The 18,019-nt window shown below is 47.1% G+C and overlaps 1 protein-coding gene and 1 long non-coding RNA gene across 7 annotated transcripts in view; one reads left to right on the top strand and one right to left on the bottom strand.

The window, feature by feature from the left end:
- Nucleotides 1-18,019, top strand: part of GRIK4 (glutamate ionotropic receptor kainate type subunit 4) — a 304,116-nt gene that overhangs the window by 273,717 nt on the left and 12,380 nt on the right. For 4 of the 5 annotated variants that reach the window (XR_006287070.1, XM_037882213.2, XM_043534174.1 and 1 more), the window contains 4 exons: nt 6,660-6,773; nt 14,676-14,785; nt 17,231-17,404; nt 17,713-17,878. Coding sequence is in view for 4 of the 5 variants with exons in the window: in XM_037882213.2 (XP_037738141.1) it covers nt 6,660-6,773; nt 14,676-14,785; nt 17,231-17,404; nt 17,713-17,878 (564 nt within the window). In the remaining variant the exon portion in view is untranslated. The remainder of the gene's footprint in view (nt 1-6,659; nt 6,774-14,675; nt 14,786-17,230; nt 17,405-17,712; nt 17,879-18,019) is intronic. The other variant, XM_043534173.1, reaches the window with a different exon arrangement.
- The window catches only part of LOC114021128, a 33,126-nt gene continuing 25,847 nt past the window's right edge, over nt 10,741-18,019 (bottom strand). For both annotated transcript variants that reach the window (XR_006287077.1, XR_006287078.1), the window contains exon 3: nt 10,741-12,153. This is a non-coding gene — a long non-coding RNA (uncharacterized LOC114021128). The remainder of the gene's footprint in view (nt 12,154-18,019) is intronic.

The raw sequence follows: 18,019 nt of genomic DNA, 5'->3' as shown, positions 1-18,019 counted from the left end.
CACTAGATCTTGTGTAGGTTAGAGCAACCTGGGGCTGCTCTAAGCTCTGCCAGCTGGAAAGGTTGTGAAAGGAGAGTATGCGAGCTGGAGATCGCTGGAGCGCAGTAAACTCTGCCACCATCCCCTGCTCACCTTTATGCCAGGGCTGAGGGTGAATTGGAGCTGGGTATGCCTGCTCTGCATCAGAGGAAAGCTTCCTGAGGGTGGGGCATTATCAGCTGGCTACGTCTGGCTACTTTACTGTCCCTTTGTACTGGTATTTTAACATCAGTGGAGCTATGCTAATTTACACCAGTTGAGGATCTGATCCTCGGTCAACAAGTTTAGATGCTCAAAATAATTCCTGGCCAGGAGAAGAAAATGCTGTGAGTTTGTGTGCAAGGGGCCTATATTCAGCATAAAGGACACTTGTGATTCCTTTATATAGGTTTTTCTTTCTTCATCACTGAAGATGGATATTTTAAAAAGAATAGTTTCTCCTATCTCCACAGTCTCAGGTGAACAATCTCTTCAAATTTGTGTAAGCCTTCTCGACGTACAGTACAGGAAATAGGATTTACTGTGACACTGAAATGCGGTAACCTTGGAACCAAGTCTTCCAGGATTGTAGAGGTTGCTTTGCTTCTTGCCAGGACAATCTGACTTAGTTTCTCCTCCCTCAGGGATGTTGTATCAAACATGTAGCCTCTGCCCACGTCCGACCATGGTTATCTCTTAGGGGTACTACTTTCCTCACATAGAATCATAGAATATCAGGGTTGGAAGAGACCTCAGGAGGTCATCTGGTCCAACCCCCTGCTCAAAGCAGGACCAACACCACAGTTAGTTGCTAACTTACACGTAGTTAGTTGCTGAGCTCTCCTGCCTACAAGTCCACTGACTCCCACCTATCTTCTGCTCAACAGCTATCACACAGACATTGTTCGTGGCACATGGGCAGAACTGATCTTACCATTAGGTGGAGGTACAAACCTCCTCCTCCTTAAAGCGCCATGCCATTTATGCAGAGAGAAAGGTCATCATGCTGGCTCACTGGGTCCTCTGTATTCTCCCTTCTAAGCCTTCCCTCCCGACCTGTGTCACTTCATCCTGGAAAAGCATGTCCCTGTTTCTGTGCTCAGTCACCTGCACTGGGTGTCTTTTGAGTTTCCACATGTGCCCCAGAATCCTTTGCACTGGCTGCAGCTGTGCTTTGGAAAGAGATGTCACGGCAGCCAACACAGCTGATTGTAGATCACAACCGCGTCTAAGGCCAAAGGGGCCCCATGGCTGAGCTGAAACGGGGAAGATACCCCTTTGGCGTTGGGAGACACGGGGAAGAACCATGTACACAGAAGCTCTGCAACCAGAGAAGGGATTAAGAAAACTGACCTGTTGATTGATGTGGGACAAGAGCATTCTTAGTGCTATTCCGGTTAGCACCTCAGATACAGTCTCTTTGGCGATCTCCTATTTGGTCTATCTTAGGCTTCCCCGAATGATAGAATTTCTTAGATACCATGGCATGCAGATCAATAGATCCAATCTTTTGTATTCTGGTGGTATTTATATAACACCAGTTAATCGAGTATCTAGACACCATGCCAGGTTATGACGATAGATATCTTTTTAAAATACCTTAGGTGGAAAGCTGGATAGATAGAAATTCCCCCTGACCTGTGACTAATTCCAGCCTGAACTTAATAAGCATCATCTATAGCTGCATACAGTCACAAAATTTGGCACCAGTTACTCCAATAAATCTTATGTGCCCAGAATGTGACATGAGGTGTAATTAGTCCTGCCACGTGTGCAGGGGACTGGACTATATAATCTCTCGAGGTCCCTTCCAGTTCTATGATTCTGTCACCTCCTCGACCCATGCACCCTGCTAACTCATGGGTAGATTTTCCTGCTCTGCTAGCCTTTTTCCCGCTTTCTTCCTGCAGCTAATAAAGCAGAGCTCCAATAAACCAATATTTTGTTTTTGCTCTTGCCGCTTCTCCTGTATTTTATAGCCCTTTAGCCCAGAGACTTTGAATGGAGGAAGGTTGTGGTGTTGTTGGTTTTTTTTGCCCACTTCTGCCAGAAGATGATTAATCCAGTTATTCTTAAGAAAATCCTGCAACAGCGGCAGGTTCAGGCAGCATGCAGAGGGAAGCACACATACAAATTTGCCATCTCACAGTGCATTTACAGCTAGGGCACGGATCTGGAGAAATAAGTCACATATTTTATCAGGCCTTCAAGACTTTATAGTGCATTGACTGCCTTGCAAACCTTGTGAAACTCAGGGATGCCAAACACAAGCTGTTTTTTCCCCCCACCTGCATGACTGGGACAGCTCCCTCTTACCCTGCAAATAACAGAAACATATATTTGAGAGAACAGTGCAGACCTTTTTTTTAAAAAAAAAAAAAAGCAATTGAAGCCATTAAAGAGAGCTATAATAATAAAAATCATATTTAAAATTAAAATCACTTAGCTGCATTAGAAGATTATTAAATCTGGATGGATTTTTTAAAAATCTAATTTGCTTTATCCCATTGATGGCATTTAAGTGTATTACAACCTTGTGAGAATGTGTGTTGTGTTGCCCTCTAGTGGTTGGCCCACATAGAGGATAGCAGCCTGCTTCTGCTGCCAGCTGATGGAGAGATTCCTTTAACCCCAGGTCTGGGCTGCAGTGCTGACAGTTCAAATTCTGCTGATGGTCTCTAATGGGGGATTATTTCATTTGCTTGTTTTAATTTCACTTATCTTAAATAATAAATCTAAGATGACTATTTTCACACTTGGTTTATCATGGATTTCATTTTCTAACTCTTCTAGCTAGCAGTTTCCTACACTGTTTCAGTGCAAAGGGAGAAAAAGGTTTTGTTTTTTATAGTTGATTGTTGTTGTTCATTTATTTCATGCAAACATTTCCGTTCATATTAGACCAAATATATTTGCAGGCAGCAGTAGTAGGCTGTTGTCTCCTATGCATCTCACAAGCCAGAGAGCCAAACTGCGCTGCAATTCACTGGGGTTCCCAAGCCACAAAACAACTATGGAACCACTCCACAGGTGCGACTACAGTATTGAGGTTGCAGTAGCTACTGTTCACTAGTGGATCGGCGTTCGATTCTGCACAGGGCTTCAGCTGCTTGCCTATGGGGTCAGGAAGGAAATAGTCCCTCTCCTTGCATTCTGGATTTGTTTTATTTTCTCCTTCCTCTGAAGCACCAGAGATGGCCTTGGCTGGAGATAGGACACTGGAGAGAGTGGATCTGGTGTTCTGAGGCTGAACAGAAATTCTTTCTCTGGTGCTTGGCTGGTGGTTCTTACTGATTGCCATTTTCAGGGTGAGGAAGGAAATTTTCCCTAATCAGATCAAAAGGGACCTGAGCGGGGGGAGGGGGTCTATTTTTCCTTTTTGTGTGTGTGTTTTTCTGCCTTCCTCTGCAACATAGGGCATAGGTTGCTTGCTAGAATGATCTGCACATATTTCAATTCCCTGCCGTTCCAGGGGCTTTGGGCATTGATGTACCTTGGTCCCTCCTGTTCTCAGCCTGTGGCACACAATAGTCTCTGAGGGCTGTTATACTTTAGTCTAATCCAAGTGATTAGGCTCAGTACAGGAGTAACTGGGTGGGGCATGTGAATGTGCAGGAAGTCAGACAAAATGATCTGCTGATCCCTTCTGGTTTTCGGTTCTCTGCTTCTCCCCCATGCTGCCCCGCTCCACCCCAAAGCCTCCTCGCAGAATTATGGCCCATGCCACATAGGAGGTGTGTGCCCCCTTTTATGGCCTCCCCAAATCCTGCCCCACGTAGCAGAACAGCCCTGGTTTGCCTGCATCTGGGGATCACCACACACCTGTGCTGGGGTAAAGGTGGGCGGGGAAGCTGGCTTTGCCCCGTTAAGGTATATAAAGCCTCTTCCGAAAAATAAATACATTGGGGGCGGGGGTAGGTTCGTGTCCCTCACTTCACTTTAAGCTTTGGGAGTTCCGGGCTGGTGGAAGGTGCAGTAGTGACAGCTGTCAGAGCACAGAGCAGAGCCAGCGTGGGAGCAGTAAGGAAAACTGCCCCGTGCTGACCCAGCCAGGGTTTTGGTGTTTTTGGTGACATGGCCACCAGTGTCTCTTCCACCTGCCACTTTACCCTTGTATTGAACTTGGCAAACTCTCTTCTCTTGGCCTGACGGGTGCTGGATAAAGGAAAGAGCTATTTCCTCCAAGAACAATAGTGCTCTTTAAAGGGCCCTATCCTGCTCCCCCTGAAGTCAGTTGATTTCAGTGGGTGTAGAATCAAACCCATCACCCTTCCTTTGGGGTTTGCACAGGTTGAAAAATGATAAAGATCTTTTTTTGAAGGAAAAAAAACAAAAAAAAATCCCCTGAAATAAACTTCATTCTACAAGGAGCAAGTTTCGGGGGTTTTCATGGAAATCTTCGGTTTCAAAAATGTTTTGAAAATGTTCATTTTTTTTTATATTTCCTTTTCTCTTTCTCTGCCTTCCCTTTCATCCTCCCCTCCACTTTTTTCCTTTTTTTCCTTCATTTTGCCCATGAAAAAGAGGGGCAGGGAAGAGAGAAAAACAAAAGGATTTGGTTCAAAAACAATGTCAGGAAAAAAAGGTTGGCAAGTTTCCCCCTCCCCCCCCCCAAGGCTGTTTTTTTATTAAGAATATTTTTGTCCCCAAAATATTTCACCAGTGCTATTTGGGGTTCCTTTCTTGCTGATGATCTCTTTTTGCTTATGCCCAAGAGGAGAACTGCTTGGAAAGACTAAATGAAATGTTTCATGGGGATGTATTGGTTTCAGCAGAGAGGGATCGATTGACTCACTCACTCTCTATTGCCTGATGGTTAGCTCACTGACTTGGGATAGGGGAGCGTGAGGTTCAAATCCCTGCTCTGTTTGATTCAGAGAGATCTGTGATGAAAAACCCTGCTCTGATTCAGGCAGAGCTGGGTCTCAAAGCTGTCTCCCCCACATCACCGGCCAGCACCCTAACCACTAGACCATAGTCTCACACCTTTGCAAATTAAAAAGCTCAGGTTTTGCGCTGTAAATGGACATTTAGTCCCAATTCTGTTTTTTGTGAAAATGTTCAAAAGCTTTCGGCTTTGTTCCACTGCGGAAACCTCAAAAATTGCTGCTGGATGGAAAGGGTCAGCTGGAGCCAAGAATATAAAAAGGATTTACTAGAGCTGTTTTGTGACTTCTATCCAAACTGCCATCTGTCTCTCAGATGTTCACAATCCACATCAGTGTCATTGTCATCAAGTCCTTCATCTCAGTGTCATTTTCCTCCTTCACATGATCTGTCATCCTGCTCCTCGTCCCAATGCAAAGCTTGCATTCAAATACCTCTTCTGATAGTTGGGAGAGTTCTGAGATGGTGCCAAACTCTTGCGATTTTATCGGGAGTCTTAGGAGTTTGTTTAAAAAGCTCCGTCTTGTGGAGTCAAGTGATTACACGAGAAACTCAGCTTTCATTTGTTTTAAAAAGTACGTTTCTAGCCCGCAGGGTTGCGATGGACAAACGCTTGAAAAATGTGACTTGAGCCACCACCTAAAAGTTCAAAAACCTAGACGGTCAATGCAAAGAGACTATTATTTTTAATCTCATGATTTTTAAGCCAATCTCATGTTTTGTTTTGTTTGGTTTTTCGTGCCTGACTCGTGATTTTTGAACTCTTGGGGTTGGCAACGCTGCAGACTTTGTGGCTTGGGAGGCATCTCTAATGATCTTGTTTAAACTGTGAGCTCCCTCCTGTGGCACTCTGTAAGTAACAAGAATCCTGTTTGGAGAGGGAAGGACATGCCTGGTAGGGTGAGGCTTGTATCCTCTTCAAACCGTTACAACACTCAGTGCTTCTACGGCTGTTTTCATCCAAGGATCCCAAAGTGGCCTGGGTATGTAGTTGGAATGATGGACAACAGACCAGCTTAGTGTCTCATGGAAGGACATCCTTATGGTGTCTGACCTCATGGTTGACCATGGAGAAGATGGAGTGATAACACTGAGCAAGATCTCAGAGCTTTGAATGTGAATGACCATCAAAGAGGAAAATATGCCCACAGGCAGCAGGGGGGAATTGTGAGACCAGCCAAGGACCTCCATGGTCTATAGAGCCAGGGAGGAGAGTAGTATTTTGCAGATGGATAAATTGAGGCTGAGGTAAGAGAGTCTCAGAACTCCTCGGGTCCCCACTTACTATGGTCAGGAAGAGGGAGAAAGCCTGGGAGGTGGGTGTCTCAGAGCTCCAATCTTTGAAAAGGGACAACTGGTCTTTGTTCTGAGCTTGGCCTAAGGCTTGGTGAGGCTGGGAGAGCACTGACTGTTCCTGGACAACAACACACTCTGCAGTGACGTGGGGTGAAATTTACCCCTTGCAGATTCCCTGCACAAGGCCTAGGCTCTGCCTGAGTGGGGCCTAGGCCTTACCCAAAGTCCTCTGCTCAAGGTAAAGTTACACTCAGGAGGGAAATGGCAGAACTCTCATTGACTTCAACAGGACCAGGATTTCCCCCATAGTGAATAGGTTGCTGTCCTTGGCTACGGGTTTTGTGGGGACGAGTCCTTCGGAGCTGGGGATCCTTCTGCCAAGGGTGTGGTTTCTCTGCCCCCTTGGGTCCAGCCTTTGGGGCAGGCTGTTGATCTTCTCTGCATTCCTTCCTCTTTAGAAAGCCGATTTGGCAGTGGCTGGCCTGACAATCACGGCTGAACGGGAGAAGGTGATTGATTTCTCTAAACCTTTCATGACCTTGGGAATTAGCATTCTCTACCGAGTTCATATGGTAAGAGACCTATTTTATAACCGTGTATGTCATAGTTATTTGCATGCAAACACACGTAGTTATAGGGGAATAATGAATGACTCAGACAAATATTTTGGTTTCTTATTTAAACGCAAATGTGCTGGACCCCCAACCCCACCCTCCTCCCCTGTCTCGTCTACCCCCCACACCCTGTTTCAGCTGCATGGGTTCAGTGTAGAGACACTGCCATTCAGACTCCCAGTGCCAAATCCCACTGGTTCCAGGGGGAGCTCAGCGCACAGAGGACTGCCCCCACCTGACTCAAAGGGTATGTCTACACTGCAGTAACCCACTCCCCCTCCAGCACCGAGTCTTGGCGCCTGGGTCGGCCGACTCGGGCTCAAGGGGCTCGGGCTGCGGGACTAAAAATAGCAGAGTAGAGGTTTGGAGACCAGGCTCTAAAACCCATCCCCCTTGTGGGGTTTTGGAGCCCGGGTTCCAATCTGAGCTTGAATGTCTACCTGCAATTTTTAGCCCCACGAGCCTGAGTCAGCTGCCCCAGCCCAGCTGCAGCCATACTGCGGCTCTTTTATTGCAATGTGGGTGTACCCTACAAGGCTGATCCAAAGCCCATGAAGTCAGTGGAAAGGCTCCCATTTGGTTCTGCGGCTCTGGAGCAGGTTTTGAATGCAGCAGGTGCACTACCATTACAAATGCTGCAGCTTATTGCTATCCAGCTATGCTATTTTCTGGCATCCTTTCATGGTGTTTCTGAAGACAAGCAGGATTGAGCCTGTTTAGTATTTGGTTGAGAGACCTGTAGAGTTGGCTTATCTAAAGTATAAGGTGGTGCTGTAAACCAGGGGCTTGATCCTGTCACCCTTACTCACTTGTGGAGTAAAATTGTATTTTACTTCTCAAGTAGTCCCATTGATTTCAGTGAAACTACTCATAGCGTAAGGTTCAGCTCAATATGAGTCTGTGTGACCGAATCTGGCCCTCAGTAGAGGAATACCTAGGATGTCAGAGGAGGCATTAGTGATTCAGATGGCTCTATGTCTGATCCAATGCCCCAAGGAACAGTGCTGCCGGGTAGGGCTGTGTTTTGGACAAGATGCAAAATAATATTACTTTGTATCATGCTTTTTCATCCTTAGATCTCAAAGCCCTTTATAAATGTGGGCAGATATTATTGCCATGTGATAGCCGGGAAACTAAGGCACAGCCAAGTGAAGTGACTTGTAGGACAGGCAGCAAGTCAGCAACGGAACTAGGAACAGAAACCCATGGAACAGAGCTCCAACTTTTGCCAGTTATCGCCTATGTGAGCCACCTGAAGTCAGTAGAGCTTCCCAGGGGTAACCAAGGACAGACTGTGGCACTGAGGTTATTTATAACGAGATGCTGTAATATACCCAGTAGGTGTTTTGATATGTGCTTTGTATGGCTCCGTAGGCGATAAGAAAACGGTCTTGATTACCCATCAGCTGAACAACAACAACAAGATAAAACAATTAAAGCCTCTTCTATCCTCCCCCCACCCTGTCTCAACACACAAGGCTGTTAAAGATGCAGCATCTGACACCAACGTAAACAAACTTGCACATACATATCTGTGTGCCGGGTTGTCTCCTGCCAAGAACAAACAAGTAATTAAAATCTAGTTAAAATTCCATTTCCTCTGGTACGTGCAGAATGAAGGATCAATGAGTTAACTGATCAAACAGGATCAGACCCTTTCATGCTTTCCAAGATCAAATGTGTGTAAATATTCCTGCCTTGCAATGCATGCTTTCTGCAACTCCCACCCCCCGTTGCCCCCAGCTTCTTCTATGTCCCAGATGTGTTTCTGAGAATTTCAACCTGCTTGGGTTCTGGTGGGTTTTTTTTTTTTTTCTTTTCTCTTTCTCTTTCTCACAGACGTTTAAAGGGAGGGGAATTGAGTGATGAGCATGCTCTGCTTCTGACTTACACTGTGACCTTGGGCAAATTCCCTCACCCCAAACACAAGTCTTACTTACCTGTCATGCAGGGAAGTGGTGAGGATAGTAGTACAGGGCTTTGGAGAGTTAACACACCCTCTAAGGGTGTGGCATTAACTGTTGCTGCCCCTGAATCTAGACAAACATTTGAAACAGCTGCAGGTCTAAAAAGTGTTTTGCAAATATTGTTATGCCATGGGTCTGTTACTCAGGGCTAAATCCTCAGCTACCTCATCAAGCATCAGTGCATAGGAATTGCCATGCTGAATCAGACCAGTTGTCTGTCTCCAACAGCAAGGTGCAAGGCACCCTGTACAAACGCCACTCAGTGGATCCTGAACCACTGAGGCTGCAGTAATTCCTGTGCCCCAGCTGCCTGGGGGCAGTGGTGAGCAATCACTGGTGGATCTGTTTAGCAGCAGATCCCATCCGCATAACTCTTCCCTCACTCGTGATCCTCCCAAACCCTGCTGTGCAGGGAGCATCCCCAATCCCTGAGGTGGATTCCGTAGCTGCAGACGCCACAAACCATCTCCACTGCAGCACCACCGCTCAAGCCGCAGCAGAATCACCCCAGGTGCTCTGCCTTAGGTCCCTCTCCCGCCCCCTTGGAGTAGGTTGGGTTTCCCACTGTGCAGGAAGGTAGTGCATAGGAGCAGTGTGGCAATTAACGAATTAAACCAGTAAATATTTATTTAGCAGGGGAAGGCATGATAGCTTATCCTTGAGGTTTTCCTTCAAGGATTCAGTTTGCAGAGCAGACGAAGGCAACTCCAGATCCCCATCTGCTCTTCTCCTTTCCCATTCCCCGCACATGGAGAACTGCAGCTGACGTATGTTAATCCATGGCTCCGATCAGACGTTTCCTAACAAATAACTACAAATAAATTTCCTGCCGAGGAGTCGTCGCCACGTCTCAGTTTCCCCCGCCCACAGCTTAATGACATTGTATTTTATTTTCTGTTTAACTTCAGTTCCAAATCCTTTCTCCCCCGCCCCCATCCAGCTACCGTGCTGTGTGTCTTTCCTATCACACATAACCAAATATGGCAGCTTTAAATGGGGCTGTCATTTTTCTCAGTTTCACTTGTTGTGATATAATCGAGTGTGGATTTCTGACACGGGGACTCTAATGGACTTTCTGACCCACGGGCTGCTGAGAGAGTTTCTCCCCCACTCCCCGATCTTTGTCCAGCCAAGGGGATACTGTGGAGAGAAGCAGAGAATGAACATGAGCTCTAGACAAGTATGTTTGGATGAGGAAGGGGGCTGTTTTCTGTAGGCATCTGGGGGCAGTAGAGCAGGATAGTATTATTTGTCTTACAATAACATGTGCTGAGATCACGGTCCCATTGTGCTGGCTGCTGCACAGACACATGGTGAGTCCTTGCCTCCAAAGACTTACAATCTAAACAGACAGGACAGACAAAGGGTGGGAAGGGAAATGATGTGCCCAAGGTCACACAGCAGGTCAACGGAAGATGTTAGCCATGGTACTTAATGCCCTACTGGAAGGTGCTCAGATACCATGGCAATGAAAGTGGTAGAAGAACCTCTTTAGAAGAGTGGAGGCAGGATTAGAACCCGAATCTTCTGATTTTCAGTCCGCTGTTCTACCCATTGGGCCACTCTGCCTCTTCAGGTCAATTTCTTTACTTTTCCACCAGTGGCGGATTTAGAATTAGTGGGGCCCTGTACGCATCTTCATTTTTGGGGGCCCCCCTGGGAACCCAGCCAAGAAAAAGAACATTCTCTCTTATCCTCCCCCTCCCCCGTTTTCATTCCTTTTTTCATCATCCTCCTCCATCCGCCTCTTCACCCTCCTCCTTGCGGGGAAGGGGGCAGCGGGTCTCTGTGCGCTGCCGAGGGCAGGGGCAGGGCGCAGAGCCACCTCCCCCCACCAGGGGTGCACAAAGATGTGCCAGCAGCCGGCCGCTTCTGGGAGCGGCGTGGGGCCACTGGCCACGGCATGCAGGCAGCCTGCCTGAGCCCTGCTGCGCCGCCGGCTGGGACCCAGGGGCAGGTTGTCAAATATTTGTCCTGCATTTTGGGGGGCCCCCCCATCATTGGGGGCCCCATGCCACCGCACAGTTTGTTTCATGGTAAATCTGCTCCTCTTTCCCACTGCAGGGACAAATGCACTGACGATGGTGCAGGGAGGTATTCACTGCACTCCTTGGCCCCGGGGGGGTATCATTCCAAGGGATGGTACTACCACTGCTTTCCTGGGTGTGCTGTGCCAGTGGGAGCTTTAGTTTATAGTCAGGACTATATGAGAACTGCACCAGCAGCAGCTGGTGAAAGGGTGCAGTCAGCACGTCCTGTAGCTGTCCTGGCTGCATCCACTACCCTTGTGGTCTGTGCCTCTCCTGCATTCTCGGTGCAGTGGAAGTTGTGACCATTTCATTGCAACCTCACGACCCTCGTGCACTGAATTTGGCGCCAGCTTTGGACATGGCCTGTACGTACAGGCTTTCTGCTGATTTGCGGTGTCACTCCAGTGCTGTTCTTTGCTCCAGGTCCCACAGACCAACTGATGGGGAAATGAAGCATGAATACGCCGCGTGGCTCGGGCCAGCGCAATGTGCAGTGTTATAGACTCTGCTCACCTAGTAACGAGTACAGCTATGCAAAACACAGCAGGCTGGGCTCCAGGGGCGCATGTGTAACCCACTGGAGAGTGTGTTACAGGTCCCCTCTTGATGCCTGATCCACAGACCAGGTCAGTCAGCTACAGCCCCAGCTGGGGAGCACTGACTCCCACAACAGCTCATGCTTTTAGCTCTACAGCTCCCCAGTGTAACAACTGTCGCAAGTGCAAACATTTTGGCTTTCACCTGGCATAGAGACCAAGCGGCTGGGCTGGCTTATAAAGCAACAAGGGTACAAGAAATAGAATTTATGATTCCTCACTACGTTGGTGAAAGAAAGCACCAAAAAATATCCCCAAAAAAAAAACGCACAGCAAAGATGTCACTATAAATAGCTATAAACATCATCAAGAATGTGGCCCACAATAACTTAATAGCCAGCTCTGAACCAGAGTTTCCTTATAGCTAAGCTTCCCTTTTCCAGAGGTGTTGGCTGCTTATTTCAGTCCAGGGTTTTGTGCCTCGGGCTAACTTTTGAGTCCCATTTACAGGAACTTGCTGCACCTGTGCTTCCTGGAGGGTTTGCCCAAGCTGGCTCTTCCAATGAGCAATAGCAGCATCCAGCAGCCATCAGTAGCTTTTGCACAGGAGTATATGTGTAAGCCACTGGTCAGCATGTTAGACATCTCCCCACTTTTCCTGTTTCAGAGATGTGAATCTGTTACATCCCTGAGTGCCTGGTTCTCGAGTCAGTCTCTAACAGCTTGAGCTAATATATTCAGTTCTAGAGGTCCCCAGTTCATTTCCAAGTGTCGGCTGTCACACATTCGTCTCCCTCCTTGTTTTCTAGAAAAGATATAAAGACAGACAGAATATTACAATGGGTAATGAAAGGAAGAGAGAGGAACAAAAGATGAATGTAGTCTGTTTCACGGTTCATTCCTCTCCCCATTCACTTGTACATTTGAATCTGGGGTTTTTGATTTGGTCCATCTTGACTTCAATTTGGGCCTTGGTTTGTTTTATAAGGCTCTTGAGACATTATGATAGACCTTGTTGGAAATGGGATTTTTGAACACCACCCAAAACTAGGGCAAATTAAGCAAAGGGGGCTTTTTCGCTGAAAAATTGGTGTTATTTTTTAGCAAAATCCTAATTGGTTTTGAATTCCCAAAGTTCAAAAATCTATGAAAATCCATTTTTGCTTCAAATTAGGCATAGTTCATTGTGAAATTGGCCTCTGCAGGACAATTTCCCTTAACAGTCACTGACATTTCTCGGCCTGGAAAAAATATATTGTGGCTATATTTCTAGGGGAACTTTTTGGGGAAAAATTAATTGCTTTGGGTTTAAAGACAGCTAAAAAATCGGGAATCTGATTTGTGAGGGAAGCAGGTTTCATAGGGGCGGTAGTGGTTAGGTGTTGTTTATTGTTGTTATTACTTTACGTAGTGCCACACCTGGGCATAGTAAGCCAGTGGACTAAGGGGAAAATGAAGTGGCTGTCTGTTGAAGATGACTCCCGTGTAAAGCAAACAATCCTGCAATTCAACAGCTGCCTCACTGGAAGTTCTTTTTCTCTGGGACACACTGGGAGATGACTGCTCAAGTGAGCTGGATTGAGCAAATGCCAGTATATGCTTGTGAGAGGCATCAGAGTGAGATACCAGTAAGGAAGGTACAGAGAACTCAGCTGAGATGTAATAGAAGGATCCATATACCAAGTCTCAATGTCCATCTCTCAGAGTCTGGAAACGATGCAGAGAGGGTGGAGAAAAGGCCACTTCTAGTCTGACTTTAATATAAGAAGATCTAAGTCTCAGCTGGCTTCAAGATTACAAGTGCTTTAGGAAATCAGACACTAGGATGTTTGGTGATCATGTGGGTGACTTAGCCATCTATGCAGAAGTTGTAGATTCCCATGAGCGACAGGGTCAAATCCTAACTGAGTCAACTCAGCCCTTCATCCCTCCATAGTGGATCACTGAGTTGCATGCTTTTTGCTGTGTGGGTCTTTCTGCTGAGACCTTAAAATCAAGTAGCTTGATTTGCACAAATGCTGAGCACCCACAATGCCCACGCAGGTGTCAGGGGCCCTAAATCTCTGAATAACACGTCACAAGTTGCTTTCTTCTTTGCATGGGTATTAAGGAACCTATGGAGCTTATTCTGAAAGAGCAAGTCTTTACGCCAGTGTCTTTTGCCTCATTTTTTACTCCTCCCCATGGGTAAGCAGCGTGCAGTGGTGCTGATGGTTTGTAGCCCTCTCCATTTCAGAGGTTCTGTATCTGTGTAGTTTGGAGAGGAGTGAGAAAAATTCTCAGCAAAACGGGACATGCTCAACATTTGAGATTCACCCCAATTAGAAAACTTCACAAAATTTCACCATTTTTTCTGCTCAAAAATTAAGGTATTTTGAGAGAAAAAAGGCCTGTTTTTTCCAGCAGAGGAGTGTCTGTTTTCAAACAAAGGCGGCTTTGCAGAGAAAACACATGAAATTCAGACACGTTTCCTGAGATAAAGTAACCATTTTACTGAACTTTGCAGAAAAGGAACATTTCAACGGCTGCAGAAACAACATTGCAAATATTTCTTTTTCATGTGAAACTTTATGCAAACATTTTCTCCACTTCTCACTCTAATGGGATCTGATGCTCTTTTACTCACCTACAAATGCTCCCATTTACCACTACCTGGCTGCTAGGTAAAGATTATTTGCATAAGTAATGATTGCAGAATCAGGGAATCGCACTTTTGAGATCCTTCAGGTTCACTATAGAAATGTAAGATAAAGATATTGGGTCAACTACCTCACTGGTGTATCTCCAGTGAGGTCAATGGAGTTATGCCAGCAGTGATTTTGACCCACAGGGATATAAACCTTCATGCTTCAAGGTGTATGCCAACCTCTAACAAATGAGGGTCAGGAAGGAACTGTCTCTAAGGGTAGGTTATACCATTACTGCAGGGTTTATTTCACCTTCCTCTGAAGCAGCAGGTTCTGGCCACTGTCTGAGACAGGATGCTGGCCTAAGTGGAGCCCTGGTCTGATCTGGTCTGATGATTTCCATGTGCCTATATTCCTATTATATATCAAAGTGAAGGGGTAAAGAAGAGGGCCATACTGGGAAATGTATGTTGGCTCGTGAGCTGCTGCAGAGCTTAATGCCTTGTTCCTTTTGCCCTCTGTTCCACCTGCATCTCCTCCAGATCATTTGCTGATCCCTTCTCTTGTTTGCCTGCATTAATCCTGCGTTGCTCCTGTGATTTCACTGCCAGGTCTATGTATTTCATTGTGTTATGTTGCAGAATGGACTTTTTGATTTAAAAAACAAAAACCTGCTGGACTCTTTTTGTCTCCATCTTAGGGGCGCAAACCCGGCTACTTCTCTTTCCTGGACCCCTTTTCTCCTGGTGTCTGGCTCTTCATGTTACTTGCCTACCTGGCTGTCAGCTGTGTCCTCTTCCTGGTTGCTCGGTACTGTTACTTTTATTGCAGTTCCTTTCCCATCCTCATGGTGCCACCTAGTGTCAGAATTTGAGAACTCCATGGGGGGATGTGGTGCGGGGAGGGGTTAGGTTGTGCCGGGGGGTCCCTGCTTCGGGCAAAAGTTTGGGAGCAACAGTAATGGGGATTGGGTGTCATATCATCCACCACCACCATCTGTCTGTCTTTGCTGTTCAGACACATGCCCAAACACATGCCACTGATGCAAATGGCAGCCCTGTGACTCCCACTGAGAAGTACTGGCATCGTCGCAGTAAGACTGGGGCAGTAGCAGATCAGTCAGATTCGCATGTGTTTGGCTGCACTGGCATCAGCCAATGCCAGAGGCAGCCTTAAAGCCTGGAAGGGGGAGGTCTGAGATTAGGTCTCATGCAGCACAAACAGGCAGAGCCTTGCTCTGTTTGCATGCTAAATTCAGCACAGAGAAGCCCAGCTGAGCGCTTTCAGTGGGAACCGTGAAGGCCAGCAGATCCGGACAGATGGCAGGATGTAGAGATTGTCCTCAGAAAACAAATTCACAAGTGTTCCCAGGATCTATGCTGGTTTCTCCTACCCTGTCAAGGCCCTGACTGGACAGAGATTGGAAACAGCATTAGCATCTTTCTGGAGACTCACAGTTTAAGCACTGGTCTTGCTGGACAGGTGTCAACTCAGGTTACCTGTGGCCAGGGGTAATCATATTACTGAAGGCTCCTCTGCAGTACTTCTCCAGTTGTGGAGGCGGGGACCGTGCTACAATGCTGTTTTCCCCTGACCTAGTAATAACATGGTTCTTTTGGGAGCCTAGATGGGCTCCTCAAATGTTCTCTATGTCCTGGCAGTGTGCTAAAGACATGCCCAAGGGTACTGTTTGAGGGCATGGCTAATACCCAACCCTCATTACAAAATGGAACTGTGTAGTCACTGTGTCCCCTGGCCTGGCTGGAGTTGTAAGATTGACAGGGCTTTAATGGTTTTCAAAATCATGTTACAGCTTCAATAACACAGCTCTGTAAACCACTTAACAATGCAGTCAGGCACTGCGTGCACTGACATTTGGAGCCAAGGTAGCCTTCTGTACATGTTTTAAACATGATTCTTTAGAATGGTGCTTACATGATTTCTGATCTTAGTGGAGGCAGGTTCTTAGAAAATACTCTCCCAACGTGCTCAGGAGTTTGTCGCTCCCTGCAGGGCCTTTTGGCCCTTGCGATTGGCAGAAAAGCTTCTCTCGGGACAGCATTTTGCTGTCAAACATCCGAAGAGAGGAAACGCCACCTCTCTGGAGTCACAACAAGGCACAGTGAGATCTAGAGGCAATAATACGTACCGTAGTTTGGCTAATGTCAGTGTGAGCCAGTGGAGTCCCCACCCAGTTCCCAACACAAGCTGCAATCATAGCATCAAAAAATCAACCGTCTGGGGTCTGGTTTTATTAATAACAACACCACATGCACCCCAACTCCAGCCTTCTCCGCCGGTTTGGCTGCTCCTATGGTTCCTCCCCATCTGCCTCAGCTCCTAGATCCCTCTCCCAGAGGGCTGCTCCCAATTCCGGGTGGAGTGTAGGGAAGCACACCACCCCTAACAATCATTAATCTGCAGATCCGTCTAGAGTCCCAAACCCCTGCTTAACGGCTGAGTCAGCCAGAGAATCCAGCCACCTTATTACACTGACAAAGTTTGCACCAGTTCCCTCTTGCAGCAAACCTGTCTGTCCATTGCTTGGGCCACTGTGCATGCCTCAGTTAGGAGGAGGAGGAATGCTCACTCAGAAAAGAGCTTCACTGCAGGAACAAGACACCCTCCAGCCTGACAACTCGTGTGTGCCCGGGCCCCATTTCTAAGGATGCTGGCTGTGGGAGCAAGCCAGCCACAAGAGGATTTCTCCTCCTACCGGGAAAAAGGGGATGAAAAAGAGACATGGGCCTGGGGGGTGAGAAGGAGAAGGAAAGAGATGTAGAAGTTGAGGATGGGGAATGAGAGCCACTTTGCTGATTCACAGGCAAGGCGCTCAGATAACTCCTCACCTGTGATGCCAGTGAGTTCTGTCCCTCCCTAGCACCAATTCCACATGGGAAGCAAAGTAAGTGCTACTCTGGAGATATGAGCTACAGTCATTTCAATGACACTCCACAGCCAGGTTGATCTAGTAATCGCTATCCTTTCTACAGTGTGTTCCTTGTGGATTTCAGCCCCACCCCTGTGAGCTAATCAGAGCACATGGCACTTTCTAAACACCAGGCTCCAACTTTGTGTTTGAACTCTGCAATGATCCCCTTGATGCCTGTTGCCAGCAAAGAGTTTCCTACTTAGAAATTCTGCCTCCTGTTCAGGGGACGAGTTAGAGCCTCGTCACTTTTCTTTCCCCCCTTCTGTGTATGGTATTTCCTGTAACATGAACATATTTGGCCCGGTTGTTTCTTGTCACTGTAGACTGACACCATACGAGTGGTACAGCCCCCACCCCTGCTCGCAAGGGAGGTGCAACCTCCTAGTGAACCAGTACTCTCTCGGCAACAGCCTGTGGTTTCCAGTCGGGGGTTTCATGCAGCAAGGATCTACTATTGCCCCTCGAGCTCTGTCCACACGGTGCGTCAGTGGAGTCTGGTAAGGAAACATGCCCATCAGAACTGTAAACAGCCTACAGTCACGGTTCCCGGTGCTGTAGTCCCGGTGCTGTAAGCTGGTTTGGAGCTTTAGGGTAAAACACCGTGGTATCGTTTTTACAGGGGTTTTCACATGTTGGCCAACAGCTGATGAGGCTCGGATAGTAGGTTATTACTCCACACTCCTCTCAAAGGAGCTCCAGAGTGGGACAATCCTGCAGTTAACAGGAATTCTGTTAAGAAGATTGAGATCAGATTGAATCACAGAGGGAATCTCAGTTCACCTTTTCTTCATCCTCCCTTCCCCAGGTGGGCATTCACCTTGATCATCATCTCCTCCTACACAGCCAACCTGGCAGCCTTTCTGACTGTGCAGCGGATGGATGTTCCCATAGAATCAGTGGATGACCTGGCTGACCAGACAGCTATTGAGTACGGCACCATTCATGGAGGCTCCAGCATGACCTTCTTCCAGGTGAATCCCATTCTCTTGCTATCAGGGAGTGGAGTATCCCTCTGTTAGAATCAGATGTTTCCCAGGTAACACACCTTGTCCAGTCTTCGGTGTGTCCCATTTTAGTCTCCAGTTTGGGGGGGAAATTTTAGGAGATCCCAG

Source organism: Chelonia mydas, chromosome 22, assembly GCF_015237465.2.
Source record: "Chelonia mydas isolate rCheMyd1 chromosome 22, rCheMyd1.pri.v2, whole genome shotgun sequence".
NCBI lineage: Eukaryota > Metazoa > Chordata > Testudines > Cheloniidae > Chelonia > Chelonia mydas.
This window is presented reverse-complemented; position numbering and strand designations above follow the sequence as displayed.